General features: G+C 43.6%; 2 protein-coding genes across 2 annotated transcripts; one reads left to right on the top strand and one right to left on the bottom strand.

Moving 5' to 3' along the window:
• Positions 1-4,244: 4,244 nt before the first annotated feature.
• LOC146968348 (polymeric immunoglobulin receptor-like) lies at positions 4,245-6,992 on the bottom strand. The gene is made up of 2 exons (XM_085760498.1): positions 6,726-6,992; positions 4,245-4,672 (listed from the first exon to the last, which is right to left on the bottom strand). The coding sequence occupies exons 1-2, from the start codon at positions 6,955-6,957 to the stop codon at positions 4,245-4,247; spliced, it is 660 nt and encodes a 219-aa protein (XP_085616624.1). The 5' UTR covers positions 6,958-6,992.
• Positions 6,993-15,746: 8,754 nt separating this feature from the next.
• Positions 15,747-18,655, top strand: LOC146968347 (B-cell receptor CD22-like). Its single transcript, XM_085759116.1, has 6 exons — positions 15,747-15,777; positions 16,504-16,539; positions 17,668-17,934; positions 18,014-18,262; positions 18,333-18,494; positions 18,558-18,655. The coding sequence occupies exons 1-6, from the start codon at positions 15,747-15,749 to the stop codon at positions 18,653-18,655; spliced, it is 843 nt and encodes a 280-aa protein (XP_085615242.1).
• Positions 18,656-20,196: the final 1,541 nt, after the last annotated feature.

Genomic DNA, 20,196 nt, shown 5'->3' with positions numbered 1-20,196 from the left:
GTGGGTAGAGCGGCCGCCCCATGTAGAGGCTACAGTCCTCGCCGCAGGCGTCCCCGGTTCGAATCCTGCGTCGGGCAGACCTTTCCTGCGTGTCATTCCCCCTCTGTCTGCCTCCCCATTTCCTGTCTATCTCTACTGTCATCACTATCAAATAAAGGCAAAAAGCCGAAAAATATACTTTAAAAAAAACTGTTGCTGTGTGTGTCCGAGTTGTGCTAGTGTGCACAATGGCACTCAGATGACAGGCTGCAGTGATCAAGTTTGTCCCGATTGCTTTTACTGTAAATATCCCCGTGTGCTTGGCCACTTAATGCATGCTTGCACACTACATGTAGTACGTTCCACCAGCCAAGCGCACTCAGCCAAGTGGAGAAATGGGACAGCGCCAGAGTGAATTCCCAGAACCAGGATCAGGTCAACATGTGAATTTTCTGAATGTAAAACACATACACATGAAGTTAGTAAGTCTGTGTCCACAATTCACATTTCATTCTTTATTTCCTACAGATACAAAAGCAACAATCAGTATATGCATACATTTTTCAAAAAAAAAAAGTCAGTCTCTTTAATTTGCTATTTATTTGCTAGTATCCTTCCACATTTTGTACAACTACACCACAGGTAACCAGGAGAAAAGACATAAAGGTAACATTAGATAACTTGTAGTATCTGTATAGTAAATGTGTGTCTGCCACTGATGAAGGCCTTTGGGTCCTGGGGGAACTTTTACCTTGTTTATTATGTGGAATATGTGAGGATCAATCAAATCAAAGTTTGTTTGTTTAGTTTTTTAACTTTTGTTCGAAGTACATGTTGTTCATTACATCTTTGTATGGCTTAACAGATAAGTTAATGACAAACCAGGGAATTCAACTATGAAATATACTGTAGTTAAAAAACAAAAACAAACACACAAACAAAACTAACCAGAATTGCATCCACGTTGCATTTAGCGCGTTTGCCTTGATGAATATGGAAATATGAATGTTTCGACCAGAATGTGCAAAATATTGGGAGGAGTAGATGGAAATAGATTTATTTAGCACACGCAACGTGATTTACCAAACCTGAAACAGATTGCGGTGGAAGTCTTTGCGTCTTTATTTAGTATGTTTGAAAGGCAAGTCTGAACTGGCACAGCTTTTTTTCTTTTATTGATTTATTACCTTCGAGGGAAAAAGCTCTTATATCTCGCACACTCGCATTTCCTCGCATCCGTTACGCACAACGCACGTCTCTCCTCCTGTGCGCTCCTCTCCTCTCCTGTAGCTACCTGGCTGCTCAGCTCAAGGACCGGGGCCGGGACTGAGAGACGTCACCTCTGCCTTCACCCCGTCTTTGATCCCTCTGGTCAGAGGATCCGAGTGCGGCCTGAGTGTCCCACCTAGTAGATCAGGCTCTAAGAGTTTTACTAGTGTGTGCGTTGCCCTCTTTCAATATAAAGCTGGTGTGGTGTTGATTTAAATGTCACAGATATTCCTGATTTAGAGGCCTCGTCCACTGCCCACTTCACAACATGGAGACACAGAAGATGCCAGAGAAGAGGAAGTATACTAACATTACCACATTCAACAGGGAGAGGGCAGCACCATTAAATATCTAAACATTAATAGAGTGATAGTTTGTGATTGATAAAAGCATCACCACGGAGTGGATGAAGGTAACAGCTCATCACCATCAAAGATGTTCATCGGTGAAGACCCCTCACCTGTAACTGTAACCTCAGCATCACAGCCAATCAGAGTGTCTGGTTTCCTCATCAATGTTTCTGCTCTGGAGTCTCTCAGTTTGTTCTGGAGCTGAACTTTAGATCTGGACTGAGACACTTTTGGCGCTTTTCCACTACACTTTCACAGCACGGAATGGCACGGCACGGCTCAGTAAAGGTGCTTCCACTACAGCTGAGTTCTCTAGTTCCTCCTCAGCAGGGGCGGGGTCGGCACAGGGGTGATCAAGGAGGCTATCGCGGGGCCACATTGTCTGTCTCTCTTGTTTCTCTCCTCTCGTCAGCTCCAAACTCACTGGTCTGCACCTCTTTAACAGACCAGAGTGGTTTTACACACAGCAACATTTAACTCAGGTGAAGGAACAACAACAGTCTGATGCAGGTCAGCTGGCTCTGTTGCCGCTCTGCTTTTGAAATTTCCAGGTTTGATTCTCATGTCGGACGTAGCGCTCGCGACTCTTCCAGTGACGCCGCTCTGTCCAATCAGTGGAAGGCAGTCGGCTGACGTCACGTTATAGTATCGCTTCGGCTGCTTGGGTCCAGGGCCGAGGAGGAACTAAAATAGTTCCTGGTACTAGGTACTAGGGCTGGTGGAAAAGCAGAAAAAAGCGTGCCGCGCCGTGCCAGTGGAAAAGCACCATTTGAGACAGGCCAGTTTGTCAGGAGACATTGGTCTGTCTACTGCAGAGACAGAAGGTGCGTTTCCATCAGCTGTTTAGATGCATCGAGATGTATCGCATCGGAAAATGATGATGGAAACGCCGTGATTCGCATTTAAATCCCCTGATTCGCACAAACTGAAATACGCTCGCTAGGGCCGGGTTTTGGTTGATTCGAATGGGATGGAAACAGCTGTATGCGAATCAAGTGTGACGTAGCCACTTTCACCCCGTCTACTCCCGTGTTTGCAGTTCACTCACAAGACAACATCAGGGTTTCCGCTGTCACACAACAATTAATTAATTAATTGTGGCACCGCCACGGCAAAATAAAAGCTCCTACACACCTTCATAATGATGTTACTGCACTTCTTCATAGTTCCTCCTCAGTAAAAACGAAACGCCTATCAACCAGCGTTTATCATTAAAGGGGACCTATTATGCTCCTTTTTGCACCAACTAAAATAGTTCCTGGGTGTCTTAAAGACATGTCTGTGACGTGCTTCGGTCAAAATACCCCGGACGTCTGCCCGGCCGAGGAGGCCTGCAGACGGACGTCCGCCCGGCCAAGGAGGCCTGCAGACGGGCTCTGCCTGTGTGAGGAGCCGCTGCAGCTCCGGAGCTCCGTCGGTCCAGCGTTACGTCGCCCCGGCGGTACGTCGCTTCTCACACAGGTACAGCTTCACTTACATGAAACGTCGGCGTAAACTTCTAAATAAAACTCAGTAAAGTGACGCTACAGCGCTACAACAGGCAGGGAAGAAGCAGGAAGTAGACCGCTCCGCTCCGCTCTCCGCTGTGACACCAGGCACAACAGAGCAGCATGGGAGGAGGCGGGGCCGGCTGGAGCAGAGACCTCGGCATGACCATGTAGGGGAGTCCGGCACGCCATGACGTAGACGCGAGCTCATGTAAAAAAAAACTCAGCGCAACCGAGTGTAACAGGTGTGCAGAGAAATCCCAATTATCTAGCAGGGTTTACCTCCAAATGCATTAACCTCAGGATATGACACTTCCACGGCCTCGAGAACCATTATCCAACATTTTAAACATATATAAAAGTCTGAAAAGCTGGAAAAGCATAATAGGTCCCCTTTAAAGGGTTAGTTCGGGTCTTTTGATATGAATCTATATGGCATCCCCATCACCAGTTACGTGCTGAGACAGTTACGTGCTGTGACAGGTTCAGCATCACATCAGGTTCATAAAGCTCTCCCTTTGGCTCTGTGCTAAAACAAGGGATGGCTTCATCACTTGTGTCATAATCAGATATGTTTATGTGAACTATCCGAGCAGTAAACTCAGTGAAACAGCTGATGGAAACACACAGCCGTCTGCAGGCGGCAGCGCGCAGTGATACGGAGGGAGAGAAAATAGCGCCAAGCGATTGCGAGGTCAGACTTTTTCGTGGACAACGGTTTTGTGATGCAAATGTATCACTCTTTTGAACGCATATTGTTTTGAGAAGAAAAACGCTTTATTTCCGTGACCCCAGCCAACTAGCCGGACTACATTCGTCAGCACCGAAACCAGACCGGAACTCCGCTCACGGGACGCAGTCCGGGGAAAGTCACTGTCACAGCACGTAACTGGTGATGGGGATGCCATATAGAGTCACATCAAAAGACCCGAACTAACCCTTTAATAAAGTCTGTGGCACAGAACACAAGAAGCTCATCCTCCACGTTACTGTTGACTGTTCAGCAGGAGGAGCTGTTTACGAAACCCTGACCTGTGGTTCCTCTACGTTTTATATACCACCAACAATAACAACAAACAGAGGCAGACCAACTCCCAGTCCAATCTGTAGACCCTTGTTTCCTGTCCCCCCTGTTCCTCCTGCAGAGAGAAGCAGAGTATCAGCTGTCAGGTCGGTGATGAGTGAAGAACACAACAGAGTCTGGACTCTGGGACTCACCTGACTGGACCTCCAGGTGGACGATGCTGATTGGTTCAGTGGGTATATATCCTTGTTCAGTGGATATATATCCTTGTTCAGTGATTGTTTCCCCCTGGTCGACTCGACACTCGTATGTTCCTGTGTCGTTACTGGTCACGTTCTTCAGGATGATGGACACGTCTCCGTTCTTCATCTCTCCGTCCTTCAGCTCCACCCGACCTTTAAAAGATGGAAGCTGGTTGTATGGATCAAGTCTCCCGTCCCGAATCATCAACACATATCCTGGTTCCAGTCCAGGTCTGGTCCACTCTAAGACATCAGTGTTGCTGGGGGCTCGACACGGCAGAGTTACAGACTGTCCAGGTTTAACTGTGATGTTCACTGGGACTGAAACAGAGCAGAGAGGTCAAAGGTCAGAGAGCAGCTCCACACTCAAACATCAGCCAATCAGAGAGAGAGAGAAGAGTCACTGGTTTCTGGTCAACTGGACCACACACACACACACACACACACACACCATATATTCTTGAAATCCGGGTCCCGTTTAGTCCTCACAAAGATAGTTACACACACATACTATACGTTTTCCAGATAAAGTATTTGTAATTAAACTATGGGAGCCAACACTGCAGAATTAAAACCTAATTAAAAAACCAACAGCTCAGACAGTAACTAATTTAATTTGATCTGAATTTCAGTTTCAATTTGTCAACCATGACAAAACAAATAATTAAAGCAGAAGTAAGTGGTCTGGTCGTTTTCGCTAATGCTGCGTTCCAGGCAGGCTTTTGAAACCGTAAATTACAGCTTCAAGTCACAACTTACGACTTTGTAGCGTTCCAGGCAACCCACTCGTGTTTTTCCGACCTGTTTTACCTGTGAAAGTCACTATAACGGCCACTATAACTTCTGACCGGTGAAGTCGTACCAGATCAGTGAAGTCTGCCGTCATTGGGAGCAACAAGCCACGTTTAGGAAATGCCACTGAATACATTTCAATAAAATGAATTTGACTTTCTATCTCATAAGTATGGCTTTTTAATCTCATATATTTTATATTCTTTTCTTTAATGTTTTTCAATTTCAGTTTTGTCTTAAGGCTTCGTTTACTTTTACATCTGATCAATTTTGACCTGTTTTTTCCTTTTACTTTTTTTTCAATACGGAGTTGGGCTTACATTATGGTTTGAATCTTGCACATAGAGACACTTGTGGAGTAGATAAGACTGTGATCCAGCAGCACTGTTTATTAAAACTGTTGCTGTGTGTGTCCGAGTTGTGCTAGTGTGCACAATGGCACTCAGATGACAGGCTGCAGTGATCAAGTTTGTCCCGATTGCTTTTAAATATCCCCGTGTGCTTGGCCACTTAATGCATGCTTGCACACTATATGTAGTACGTTCCACCAGCCAAGCGCACTCAGCCAAGTGGAGAAATGGGACAGCGCCAGAGTGAATTCCTAGAACCAGGATCAGGTCAACATGTGAATTTTCTGAATGTAAAACACATACACATGAAGTTAGTAAGTCTGTGTCCACAATTCACATTTCATTCTTTATTTCCTACAGGCACAAAAGCAACAATCAGTATATGCATACATTTTTCAAAAAAAAAAAGTCAGTCTCTTTAATTTGCTATTTATTTGCTAGTATCCTTCCACATTTTGTACAACTACACCACAGGTAACCAGGAGAAAAGACATAAAGGTAACATTAGATAACTTGTAGTATCTGTATAGTAAATGTGTGTCTGCCACTGATGAAGGCCTTTGGGTCCTGGGGGAACTTTTACCTTGTTTATTATGTGGAATATGTGAGGAAACAAGTGAAACAGCTGATGGAAACACACAGCTGTCTACAGGCGGCAGCGCGCAGTGATACGGAGGGAGAGAAAATAGCGCCAAGCGATTGCGAGGTCAGACTTTTTCGTGGACAACGGTTTTGTGATGCAAATGTATCACTCTTTTGAACGCATATTGTTTTGAGAAGAAAAACGCTTTATTTTCGTGACCCCAGCCAACTAGCCGGACTATATTCGTCAGCACCGAAACCAGGCCAGAACTCCGCTCACGGGACGCAGTCCGGGGAAAGTCACTGTCACAGCACGTAACTGCTGATGGGGATGCTATATAGATTCATATCAAAAGACCCGAACTAACCCTTTAATAAAGTCTGTGGCACAGACACAAGAAGCTCATCATCCTCCACGTTACTGTTGACTGTTCAGCAGGAGGAGCTGTTTACGAAACCCTGACCTGTGGTTCCTCTACGTTTTATATACCACCAACAATAACAACAAACAGAGGCAGACCAACTCCCAGTCCAATCTGTAGACCCTTGTTTCCTGTCCCCCCTGTTCCTCCTGCAGAGAGAAGCAGAGTATCAGCTGTCAGGTCGGTGATGAGTGAAGAACACAACAGAGTCTGGACTCTGGGACTCACCTGACTGGACCTGCAGGTGGACGATGCTGATTGGTTCAGTGGGTATATATCCTTGTTCAGTGATTGTTTCCCCCTGGTCGACTCGACACTCGTATGTTCCTGTGTCGTTACTGGTCACGTTCTTCAGGATGATGGACACGTCTCCGTCCTTCATCTCTCTGTCCTTCAGCTCCACCCGACCTTTAAAAGATGGAAGCTGGTTGTATGGATCAGGTTTCCCGTCCCGAATCATCAACACATATCCTGGTTCCAGTCCAGGTCTGGTCCACTCTAAGACATCAGTGTTGCTGGGGGCTCGACATGGCAGAGTTACAGACTGTCCAGGTTTAACTGTGATGTTCACTGGGACTGAAACAGAGCAGAGAGGTCAAAGGTCAGAGAGCAGCTCCACACTCAAACATCAGCCAATCAGAGAGAGAGAGAAGAGTCACTGGTTTCTGGTCAACTGGACCACACACACACACACACACACACACCATATATTCTTGAAATCCGGGTCCCGTTTAGTCCTCACAAAGATAGTTACACACACATACTATACGTTTTCCAGATAAAGTATTTGTAATTAAACTATGTGAGCCAACACTGCAGAATTAAAACCTAATTAAAAAACCAACAGCTCAGACAGTAACTAATTTAATTTGATCTGAATTTCAGTTTCAATTTGTCAACCATGACTGTTAGAGCCATTTTGTGAATTACACATAAGGTGATAAATAATTTACATGTGTTGGATTTATCCTTTATATACCGTATTTGAGGTCATAAGAGTGCCTATTAGTTAATAACAGCTGCTCTCTTCTTATTGGCTGAGACGTGCATAACGTGATGTATGCGTAATTTGGTTCAGTTATGATTATGGAGGCGAGGAGAGCACACTAGTTTTTGACCGTGCTGTCATGCTAATTGTGCTAATGATTATTGCCTGATTTTGGATTGCTACACAGTTTTTTATTATTTGTTGTAACTTGAAGAAAGGTTTCAATAAACCCTCGTGAGAAAGAAGAACTGTGGAGTTTTTGTGGCAGAAGACACGCGTCAACTACATGCTTGCGCTCCATAATTTTAGTGTGTGTTTAAAAAGTAAAAAGAGACGGAGCCACAGTTACAATGACAAAACAAATAATTAACAACAACATTGTTCAAAAGACTGTTACTAATAGTAGATAACAACAAGTTGACAATGTTAAAGTCTGAACCATCGTCAGTAAAACAGCCTCCAAAGAATCTGCTGCACTGTGAACGGACCAGAACTCAGAACTCACCTGCAGAGACAGACACCAGGAGACAGAGGGACAGAGTCCAACAGAGACTCAGAGACGATACAGACGACATCATCAGTCCTGCTGCTTCACAAACACAACCACCGCTTTGTAGGAGGTGTTTCTTCTTCTTCTTCTTCTTCTTCTTCTTTTGGGTTTTTGGCAGTTCACAACCTGGTGAATATCAGCAGTCTCCTCATCGGGTCTAGAATAAAAGTAAACCCTAATTTTATTGTTTGATACTACGTTGCCTCAACATAACAGGTGCAATAGGGGCCTGTCGGTGAGCTGCAGCGCACTACAGGTGTGAGGAATCAGAGCAATTAGGTCCGACCGAGTCTCTTCAAATATTATTAAAGTGGTTTCTTGTCGGTTGACCGATGGAGTCAACTCATTCCAGTTTTCATGCCGGTGCCACCACAGCAACTTCATATATACAGGTGCCGTCAAAACGGTGGAATCTGTGCAAATCTGCTCATGTTAACAAAGAATCAAAACACTTGTAATACATTTTTTGTTTGTCTTAATGTCAGTAATCAACTCAGTAATTTTCATGGTGATATCTAAAGGTTAAAAATTTTACCCTATTCACATGAGAAAAATAATTAATAGGCGTTTATAAGTCGCAAGTAGAGAAATTGGTTTGGTGATTGACTTGAATGTGTGTCCCCACACTTCTATACAATAAGTTATGTATGTATTCTGTCACAACAGCTGGGAAGTTTTGAGAAGTCGGACGCTCAGTTCTGCTTTAAGTAGAGTATACGATTCTTTCTGACAGTATCATAACCTATAGCGACAAGTGTAATTCCTCCCGGCCAGTAGGTGTCGCACTCACACTCGCCAATTATTGATATACTATAAAAAACAATTCTGTAAAATTAATACTTTTACCCTCTAGACATTCTATGGATGTGTTATTTTTGAAAAATGAATTGTTTTGATGTAAAAGTTGTAGCTATAACCTTGAAGCAAAATATCATGGTTTGCAGCACTGCAATCACAGCTCTAAAACATGTTGTTTTGAAATGTCTGGACACAGTCTTCTATTTTTGACTAGCATATAAAATATTTGGATCATTAGTAAATGTGTATCAAATTTAAATAAATAATTGTATTCCTCCAAATAAAATTTAAAAAATGCAGTCCTTTGGGTAAATCTCAAAACGTCGCCCTAGAGAGTTTTTCGTATGAACACCCAATTCTTTTGTGAAATGATATTGTCACAGTCCCACCTCTCCAACCTGTAACCTGAGCCACACCGCTAGACGTAACGTAACAACAACAGTAACGGCGGACTAACTGTCGGGTCCCTTGAACACTGCGCCGAAGTGACCGAGGCGGAGTGGCAGACGACACTAGTGTGGTATCGTAAGGGCGGGGACTGCTAACTCCATCGGCTGACAGGAAGTTAGACAAAACCACCGGATCGCTTACTACTGCTTTAAGGAAAATTAGATTGTCAAAATACCCCATCTGTAATCAACTAACATTAAGCTCTGACACACATGCTTATCAAACCAGACATGCCACAAGAGGTTATTATCAACTACCGAAAGCTAAAAAAGAGGCTATGCAAAGTACAGTGTTGTATCGAGCAATGCCATCATGGAATGCACTGCCAGAACACATTACCAAAGAAAAAACAAAACTAGGCTTTAAGAGGCTATTGAAATGTCACCTAACAGCCCAGAGGTAGAAAGGGCACATGTTAGAGACACACGAAGAGTGCATAGGCGTACACATATAATATATACACATACATACTCACAGATGTTGATGATTTAGATTGTTGATGTGATTATATGGGTGGACCCCAGGAAGATTAGTGGCTGCTGTATTTTAATCCAATTAAAATAAACAATCAGAGAGTATTCTCCTGTGATTTTCTAGCGTGTCTGAGCCCAGTCTCCGGCCTGGTCGCTCCCGGACTTTTAATTGCATGCACGCATGTATGATGATGGTATCATTTTAGATTATGATGATGATGTAATTTTAGATCTCAGATTTTACCTTTAAGTCAATGTAGAAAAAATAGAGGGGAGGTAGAGTGCTGCAGAGGCCACAGGGAAAAAAAAAAAAGAGTATGAAAATGTAGAGTGGCTCAAGGTGCTCTTCAAGGGAAAAATAATCCAAATAAATTGGAAAAAACTGACTGTCTGTGGAAGGATGGTGGTGCAGTCAAAAAAGAGCTCCCGAGGCACTCTTGATTTCTCTGATTTTTTAATAAATAAAAAAGGACCCAACGCGTTTCGACGCTGTCTTCATCAGCGGTTTGAAGCACAAGATACACAGGCGGCTATTTAACCAAGTGGTTAGGGTTAGCTCATCTGTGAGGCGAAAACACAAAGAGAGGAACTACGTCACCAGGTTGACGTCATCACCGACGCAACCTCAAGTGCAACACTTTCAACCCAAGCGGAGCTAACTTTGCCAAAGATCCAGGAGGATATCGACAGACTCCACAAAGCCTTGGCTCAAACCAAAATTGAGAAATTCAAACGTGACGAGCAGGACTATAAGGATGAAACAGGTTATGCCTGGCCATCTCGCCAAACCCACAGGAACAAACGCACTGGCACAGTGTCTTTCAGCACGCTCAGCAGCGCGAACACGAGTGAAGATGAGGACGAGAATGTGTCAAGCCAAACTACTTCCCACGGTTCTTTTTTAGACAACGGCATGGACCCAACGACAGTGAGAAAAAGAGGAGAAAAACGAGGCGGGGGAGGCGGAGGAATAAGACGCTCCCGAGACTACGAGCTGCGGCCACGGAACCAGCCCCAGCCCCAGACCCGAGCGCCGAGACAGTGATAAACATCTCAAGTAGGCTATATCCAGTGCTTACATTTCTAAATCATAAGGTGCACGGAACGCAAAGTACACATGACAGCTCAGGGATGACGAGACGGGCACAGGTCCCGGAACGTATGCGGCGCACGGGGGGTGGGTGGGTGGGGGGGGGGACACAAGCCTCAATTTCAAATAAATATAAATAACAATTTCAAACTAGAAAATTTCCTCTCGGGAAATTTTGAATGGGCCACGGGAGCTACTGCCGGTTGTGCCATCTCTGTCAACATGGGAATCAAACCCACGATCTTAAGGTCAAGACAGAGCTGATCAGACAGACACATGATCATCTTTCTATAAGCACTGATATGGAGGAGCTGTAACCACATTAGGTTAACTGTGTGTGTGTGTGTGTGTGTGTGTGTGTGTGTGTGTGTGTGTGTGTGTGTGTGTGTGTGTGTGTGTGTGTGTGTGTGTGTGTGTGTGTATCTTGTGTAATAGGGCCAGGACTCAATTAAAACAATTAATCTAATTAATTAGAGGCTTTGTAATTAATTAATCGCAATTAATTGCATTTTAATCGGATATAAATATTTGACCTGAGAACAGTGAGAAGCATTTTTTTCACATGGATTTTAGTATACCATTGAATGACTGAATAGCTTAAAGCAGAAGTAAGTGGTCCGGTCGTTTTGGCTAATGCTGCGTTCCAGGCAGGCTTTTGCAATCGTAAATTACAGCTTCAAGTCACAACTTACGACTTTGTAGCGTTTCAGGCAACCCACTCCTGTTTTTCCGACCTGTTTTACCTGTGAAAGTCACTATAACGGCCACTCGTAACTTCTGACCCGTGAACTCGTACCAGATCGAACTGGTACAACTTCACGGTCGGAAAAATACGAGTTACGAGTTGCCTTGAACGCACCATAACAGTCCTCGTCCCTACGTCACCACATTCACGGCGTTCCTTGGCTGCACACACAGCCCTGCATGCCGTTCTCTCTCCTCATTGGATAAAAACTGTAGGATACGATAAATGTTTTCTCCTGGGCTCAGAGCAGAGCAGAGTGACTGACAGACCCGTGTTTCAGTCCAAACACTCTATGTAAGTGATTGCTGTCGGAAGATATAACTATTTAAGACTTAGATTAACACAAATATATCACTTAGGCTACTTCTGCTTTAAGCAACAAAACATAGTTTTTTTTTTCAAGGTGGTACTTAACCAAGACCAACATGCAAATTATCGATTAATTCATTAATCGATATTTGATACAGATTTAAATGGTCTTTCCTGCCAATACACTATGATGATTACTGTAGTATTTAACTAGGCTACATAAATCACAGTAGCATAAACTGATTTGTTGAACGGACCAGGTGATGGGCTGACTGGTCCTGTCTAACTTCTGTGTACTGGGTGCCATTGTGCAGGGTGTTAAGGCAGCCTTCCTCCACTGCAGTCCCTATGGTCCTGGACCCTCTGGCTGGTGGGGTGGGCTGCTTTCAGCTGGGGGGGACTCTATCAGCTGCTCCCACAAGAGGCATTTGACACCAACAAGGTTTAACTTTAAAACCAGATTAAATCATGGTTTAAGTTTAAATTCTGTTGTACGTTAACTGTGTTTTAATCACATGAAGGTGTGTGTGTGTTTGTGTGTGTGTGTAACTGTAATCACATGAAGCTGGCTCTAGAGTCTGTGTGTGTGTGTGTGTGTGTGCGTGTGTGTGTGTGTGTGTGTGTGTGTGTGTGTGTGACTGTAATCACATGAAGCTGGCTCTAGAGTCTGTGTGTGTGTGTGTGACTGACTTGACACATAGTTAGTTAGTAGCTGCATCCTGTGTCAGTCTGATTTAGCTGTGTCTGTGTTTATAAACATTTAAACGAGCGCCAGGTGGATTGTTTATGAAGTTAACGAGCTCTGGCCTGAGGATCAAAGAGGTTACCACGGCGATAGGGGCCCCCGCAGGCTGAGACAGACAGAAACGTGGAGAAAAAGAGCCATTTTCTGCCTCTGCACCGGTCTCACATTTAGGCCCAATCCCATTTCTCTTTTTTACCCCTACCCCTTCCCCTACCCCTTGCCCCTCGCCCCTTGAAACGGAGCTACAAGGGGTAGGGGTAGAAAGTCAACCCCTCCGAATTGGGACGCCCCTTCAACAGTCACATACGTCATCACGTAGTGTCACTGGCTTTTTTACGTAAGCTGATGCGGCGAGCTTTTGCCAGAAATCAAATAGCCGTGTACCATATAACTTAATAAAATAAGATAAAACTTAATGCAGACTGATCGGTTCATTGTAAAACATTTATTTACTGATGTAAATGTGGTGATTTCTGTACGTGCAGAGCCCAGAGGCAGCTGCCTGCTCCTCTGTCTGATACATGAAGCTTCACTTTTCATCCAAATAACTAATGCTACTGCCACAACCACAATTGTCAGATTTCATCAATTAGACCAACATTTAAATGCTAAAAAGAATTGTTTACCAACATGCTGGTGGTAAACCTCTAAAAACCCGCGGATAAGTTAATTAACGACCGCCTTCTCTCCCGGCGGGACCGGGACGAGGACGTAATTTGGCCGGCGGAGCAGCTCTGCAGGCCGGCTGCTGCCTCTGTGAGGAGCCGCTCCTCCTGGAGCTTCACTTCTCCGAAAAATCGTCGGAGCAAACTTCTAACCAGCCGTCATTTGGTAAACTAACCGCACATTTGGGACCTAAACAGTTACTTTCTCGCAAGAAAAAATATTAAAACTTAAGAAAGTGACGTAATAACAGCGCTACAGCAAGAAATAAAACAGCTTTTCGTTTTACAGCCACTGCTGCCGGCTGCCGCAAGATGCATTATGGGAAACTTTTCATACCCCTCCGTTTGGAGTGTGCCTCTGAAAAATCTCCGTTTGGAGGGGTATGGCCCTACCACTTCCCCCTACCCCTCTGTCCTAACGGGGATTGGGACACCCCTACCCCTACACGTGAACGCGCAAAACGGAGGGGTAGGGGTAAGTGGTAGGGCCAAGGGGTGAAATGGGATTGGGCCTTAGGCTTAGCATGACAAAACGGTAACTCCTATCAGAACAAAACACAGATCAACGTTGCTCTAAGGACTTACTGAAAATTTTGGTACGATTTGGTGTTTCTACAGTAAATATTTTGGCGACGCTGGCAGTTTTAAAACATCAGGCCGTTCTGCTTCTCTCAGAAAATATTTGTATTGGAGTCAATGAGGAGCAGAGACAGACGTGGCCGCACTCAGAGGCTCCAAGTTTAAATTCTGTAAGTCTCTCTGATATTTTGAGCAGATGATGAGTGACAGGACAAGTTTGTCTTACAAATTCTGAAAAAATTATGTGTGTAGAGTGTAAATTGTGGCCGGGCCGAGTTTGGAAAGAGAAAAAATCTGGAGTTTTTCTGGCATCTCTCCCACTCTAACCGATGATGTCACGCACTCTGACACGAACATTCCGTCCAATACACACCCATTATAATCTCATAATTTCTCCAAAAATGATCATGGTCATTGATCAGGGATTGATCAAAAACTATATGACCTATCAAAACGTGGAGTAATACGACAATACACAAGACTTGTGTCTACTGTTTAAAGTTTAAATGGAGTCTCTAGGTGAAAGTATGCCTGAGCAGTAGACGTTTGTTAAACTCCAATGATTGGTCTTTTTCGCTCTTTTTTTTTTCGCCCGTCCCATTGACTTCAATGCAAAATTTTGCACAGTTTTTCGCGACTTACGTCGCGAAAAATTCGTAGACTGTTGAGAAAAGTAATAGCATACCGATCCCGATCAAACCGCACGTTTTGATATATAATTTGATTCGATTTTCGATTCACTACTAGAGTTGCAGGACTAGTAGTGAATCGAAAATCGTCCGGAAGATGAAAAAAAAAAATAACTGGGAAAAAATCCACACAATAACAGTAGTGCCCGGGCACTGGTCCCTGCAGCTATTTCATAGCTGTTGGGACCAGTGCCCGGTGCGATTGCCCGTGGCCCTAATAATAGGCTATCCATGTTATATGACTTTTACTTGAAATTATTTTAGGCGCAGGCACATGCCCACATCGGTGCTTTACAGTCAGGAATTGTCTCAACAAGTCTAACTTGTAAAAAAAAAAAAAAAAAGAGCTTATAAAAAATCACACAAATCTTCCTATTATTCAAAGATTGGCACGGCGGCCTGTTAATAGACAGTAGATCAGCTCAGTTGTGCAGCAAAACCTGCATTTTCCATAAGAAGCCAGGGGTAATAAGTCTGCTTCACCTTGAACTGAGCTGCTGCACTTGTGCATCCCATCCCTGACCTGTCGCTGGATGTCCCACACAACTCTCCACTCACTGCCTCTCCTCTTCTTCTGAATCTCCCTGCTGTCAGCGGGCTGATGCCAGGGTCCCCACCTGTTGCTCCGGCCACTGTTTCCCACAGTTTCAAATAAATTACGTCCGCCATGAATAGATTTTCCGGCAATATCGTTCCGTTCATTCATCTCCTATGGTCAAGATTTACAAAATAATGGATATTGAACCCTCTGGTGTCATCACATGGACATTTGACAGTTGACTCTAGTGGCATCTGGTGGTGGAGACATGCAACTACACAGTGGCTTTAAACCTCAGGCCTGGACACACATTTACATTGTAGATATCAGACACCAAAAAACTGTAAATGAACAAGCAGCATGGTCTCAATGTGCAATATGCTTATAAGATCAATAATTAAGATCATCAATCATCTTCATTAAACAAACTGAGTCATGTCAGAGTGCAAAAACTCTCTGATCAGAAACACAGCAGTGTCAGTGTGAGGGTCAGTGAATGCATCATGGTAATTAAAGATGTTCTATGTAGTAGGTGAGAGTGCAGCAGAAACCACAGAGGAAGGAGGAGGGTTTAATGTGCAGTGACTAGAGCTGATCAGAGAGCAGCTGTGACTTGGTTGGAGAGTCAGGATGGAGGAATCCTCTCTGCTGAAGCTGCTCTGTGAGTTTCTCTTTCATCTGCTTTGGTTTCTACAGCACTGTCACGTCTCTGTGTGGATCCAGTCCAACATCAGGACCGGACCTCTGCTCATAGATAGATATAGATAGATATCAATTTTATTTGTCATTCAGAAAATATACACCTTGCAGTGAATGTAAGAATGAAATTATATATTATATACATATTATTATTGATCATGGAGCTGATGGTGTCTTCACTAAAGTTTGGCTCTGCACCTGCACACAGTGTTGTCTATGGATGTGCGTGCATTTCTGCTATTTTGTCTTTACTAAAGTTCCCATGATGCTTTGAGGCGACTGTAAAACCACTGTAGTTTGTTAAAGGGACGGTTGAGCATCTTTCTCCTCAGAGTCAGTTTAAAGGTCAAAGGTTTTTTATTTGTCATTTCTTGTACGGTGTACACGAGATGAAATTGTGTGCTCCTAGATTAAAAGCAGTGCAAAAAATCTGAACATTCAAAAGCATACAAAATATAATCCTATGTTTATTAAAAAGATAATAAATAAATATTATTAGTAGTAATAATAATTTTTAAAAAAGCAGCAGCAGTTTAGGTAAAGTGGTTAAAGGTTAAAGTGCACCGTCACACTTCACTTCCTCAGGCAGCAGAGTCCGGCTGTTACACACCACACTCTGTCATGTTGCATTGTGGGAAATGTAGGCTGCAGTGTTTCCTCTTTCAACCTGACTGTTGTGTCTCTGCAGGTCTGATGTCTCTGCTCTGCTCCACAACACACACAGGTCAGTGACAGTGAACTCCTGCTGGCCACAGCTGACGTCTCCACAGGAAGTGGGTGGAGCTTAGTTCAGAGGTGGAGCAGCTGGGCATAAGTTCAGTTTGAATTGGTTTCATTAGTGTACACTATTGTTGTTCCTCTCCACCATTTTCTTTATACTTATTATTAGTGTGAATGCTGAAAGCTACTACTTTCCGCCGTTTTTTGGAACGCTTCTAGTCCTTCATGCTTTGTGCTATTTCAACGATTAAAATATCACATTGTGCAGCTTTTTCTGGACATTATCGGAATTACTTTTCTATTTTCAACTATTGATACTTTTTAAAATATTCAAATATTTCTGATTTTATTTTTGTCCCATTAGAAATACATTGGAACAGTCTTCACACTCTGAAACTACTGGTCCTATTTTGAACCTAATTTGCTTCCACATACTTTTACCTACAGACTTCTTTCAAATTCTGATCTGTAGACAAACTTGAATGTATTCAACCTGTGTACAACTTTTCCATATCTTGTACCGTTTTTTACTGACAAATTTCACACTTTTCAATGAGTGTGTATGGTGTTTGATCATCATCAGATTGGAGGACAGCCAAAAAAGCGACTGGAACTTTTCTTTTGAAACTGCCACCAAAGCTACAAATGACACTCATTGACACACAAGAATTGGCCACAGTTTGCAGCCACACTTGTCTTCTTGCTAAAATATGGTCAAGAACACAAAGATACTTAGAGAATAATTTAAAATATGTTTTAAATGCAGCCTGGGTGCTCCCTCTCTGCCATTCACCCAAGTACAATTTTTTGAACAGCAGAGTAGAAGGAGCTCAACTTTGTAATTCACTGGAATGGGCATTATACTTTGTTTGAATTCACCAAAAAATAGTCACACTTCACAAAAAAGTCCTCTACTTACTTGGTGTGGCTCATTATGAGTTCCTTTTTTCAAGCATTAGTCAGTGAGCCTCTTATACAGGTTTTTTTTTGTTACCCTTCTCTCATTGAATGCAACTGTAGTGGTTAGACCACTGGGCTGATGACCCGAAGATCGTAGGTTCAAATCCAAGCCTCAACAACTTTGTTAGTGAATCATTAATTAACATTAAAGCTCAACTCTTCCCTCTCTCAGCTCGTCTGACTGTGAGTCCCAGCAGCTCTCAGCTGTTTGATGGACGCTCCGTGTCTCTGAGCTGTGAGGAGGACGACAGCTCTGCTGGATGGAAGGTGATGAGGAACACCACCAGAGACACCAGAGCTGAGTGTGGAGTCGACTGGGGAAAACCAACTGGTTCCTCCTGTAGAATCGGCTACATCTTCCCATGGGACAGTGGAGTTTACTGGTGTGAGCTGAGAGAGGGAGCAACAAGCAGCAGCAGCATCAACATCACTGTGACTGGTAAGATCAGACTGTGGAGTCAGTGTTGATGAAGCTGTGTGGAAATGGATCAACTGCTGTACTTTGTCTCTGTGTTGAGGTGGACCAGTGATCCTGCAGAGTCCTGTCCTCCCTGTGATGGAGGGACATGATGTCACTCTGAGCTGTCAATCAAAGGAGACCCCTCCCTCCAACCCCCCAGCTGCTTTCTATAAAGATGGCTCCCTCATCAGGACTGAGCCTACACGTCACATGACCATCCACCATGTTACCAAGTCTGATGAAGGTCTCTACAGCTGTGACATCACAGGCCATGGAGGGTCTCCACCCAGCTGGATCACTGTCACAGGTCAGGAGGTTTCACCATTTCACCACTTATTCATCCACATATTTACCTGACCAGGTGAATCTCTCTACAGAAAGACCTGCTACCACCTCTTCTCCTCCCCCTGCCTCCTCCTCCCTCCATCTTGTCCTCACTGTGCTCCGTCACCTGGTGGTCATCTGTCCCTACGTCGTCTCCACCGTCGTCATGGTGTCTCTGTATCCACACAGAGCCAAAGGTATCTATCTATCTATCTATCTATCTATCTATCTATCTATCTATCATCATTATGTAACTCCTCTGACAGGAAGTGACCCACCTGTCTCCATGGCAACAGTACCACCCATCCCAGCAGAGCCGACACTGGCTGAAGTCAGTGATGATGTCACGGCGGTCACCACTGAGCATGACTTCTGATCAGAGTTCAGTTCCATCAGTAAGAGGCAGAAACTCCCCCTGTTGTTTGTGTGTGGATCATATTTTGTAGCTTCATGTAACAACAGTGTGTGAACTCCTAATCTTTGATATTTAACCATGTGACCTGCTGAGGAGTCAGGATGTCACATAACTCCTTTATGTTTGAACCGTTCCTGCTGTTTCTGTGACTCTGAACATGTTAAATAAAGTAAAGTAGCAATACTTCCTGATTTCTGTGTTTTCACACTTTAGTCACGTGGAAGGTTTAAAACGCCTTGTGGTTTGATTTTCTCTGACAGTGTGAGACATCCTGTTTCCATCTCTGTGAGGTGTGATCTCTGTTAATATTCACACTCCTCACACTAAAGACTAAAGTCACTGATGAAGCAGGAACTCAACATGCTAGACTCAAGATTCTTTATTGTCATTGAGACCAGCTCATTGAAATACAAAAAATATATATATAATATAAAACATTTTAGATGTTCACACAAGTCAAACACTGATGCCAACATCTGCTTTAGAAAACATATATATGCCCCTCCCCCTGCTCTGACACCTGCTCTGTCCATTAGTACATGTGTTAACCAGCAGGTGGCAGCACTTCTCACTTCTACCTTCTGCCGTACCTTCTTCTTCTTCTTCTTCTTCTTGGTGTTGCACGACTCAAGTTCAACGGCGACTGAAGCGTCATGGCTCAACCTGCTGAAGACAAACCAGTCTCCAAATGAGTCAGAAATAGAGACAGAAAACTGACAACCGATGATGATGATGACGTCAATGAACAGCAGCTGAATGTCGGCAGGTCTGAGTGGGTTCATCCATCACTGTACAGAAGAGGCTGAACAGAAGGGAGGGGTCTTCAGCTGTTTGTAGTGAACAACCTCACCACTAGATGGTGCTACATCCAACTCAAGGGTCCTAGAAGATCCTCTGGATCATGGTCACTCGATGCTTTTTTACAGTCTTTGTTTCAGTTTTCTAATGTTTGTTTTCTTTGAGTTACCGGTGCTGCTGTTGGTGCTGCTGCTGGGATCCTGGAACCAGGCAAAAGGATCCGCCCCCAAAAGCTCAGCCATTTACAATAGCCTACAATACAATACATATTTATTTATATAGCACATTTAAAAATACAACCCAGGTTGACCAAAGAGCTGTACAATAAACACACAAGCAAACTAGTGGCAATACAACTAGATGGAACGGGTAATGTAGTTACAATAAAAGCATGCAATACAACAATAAAACAAGAGTGGAGACATATAAAACTAAAATGCCAAGGAAAAGAGATGAGTTTTTAAAAGAGATTTAAAGTGCTCGAGTGTTTGTGCAGTCCTAATATGCAGAGGTAGGCTGCTCCACAATGTCGGGGCCATTTATAGCAGGGAATGCTAATTGGCCAACCCAAATGGCCGGTACACCATGAGGGTGACGATTTTGTGCTTTAATTACGTTTATTATTTTCCTTAGACAATTAGTAATTTCATTTGGTTTGGTTAGGAATAGATTGTGTTTGTTCTAATGAGTTAATTTTCCTGATT

This window comes from Trachurus japonicus, chromosome 18 (assembly GCF_045865225.1).
Source record: "Trachurus japonicus isolate A0001 chromosome 18, Traja_1.0".
In the NCBI taxonomy this organism is placed as follows: Eukaryota; Metazoa; Chordata; class Actinopteri; order Carangiformes; family Carangidae; genus Trachurus; species Trachurus japonicus.
This window is presented reverse-complemented; position numbering and strand designations above follow the sequence as displayed.

Coding starts and splice junctions, on each gene's coding strand:
- LOC146968347 (XM_085759116.1), top strand. CDS start 15,747: ATGGAGGAATCCTCTCTGCTGAAGCTGCTCT. Junction 15,778..16,503: donor CTCTCTGCTGAAGCTGCTCT/GTGAGTTTCTCT, acceptor GTGTCTCTGCAG/GTCTGATGTCTCTGCTCTGC. Junction 17,935..18,013: donor CATCAACATCACTGTGACTG/GTAAGATCAGAC, acceptor CTCTGTGTTGAG/GTGGACCAGTGATCCTGCAG.
- LOC146968348 (XM_085760498.1), bottom strand. CDS start 6,957: ATGATTCGGGACGGGAAACCTGATCCATACAACCAGCTTCCATCTTTT. Junction 4,673..6,725: donor CCACCTGCAGGTCCAGTCAG/GTGAGTCCCAGA, acceptor GCTCTGTTTCAG/TCCCAGTGAACATCACAGTT.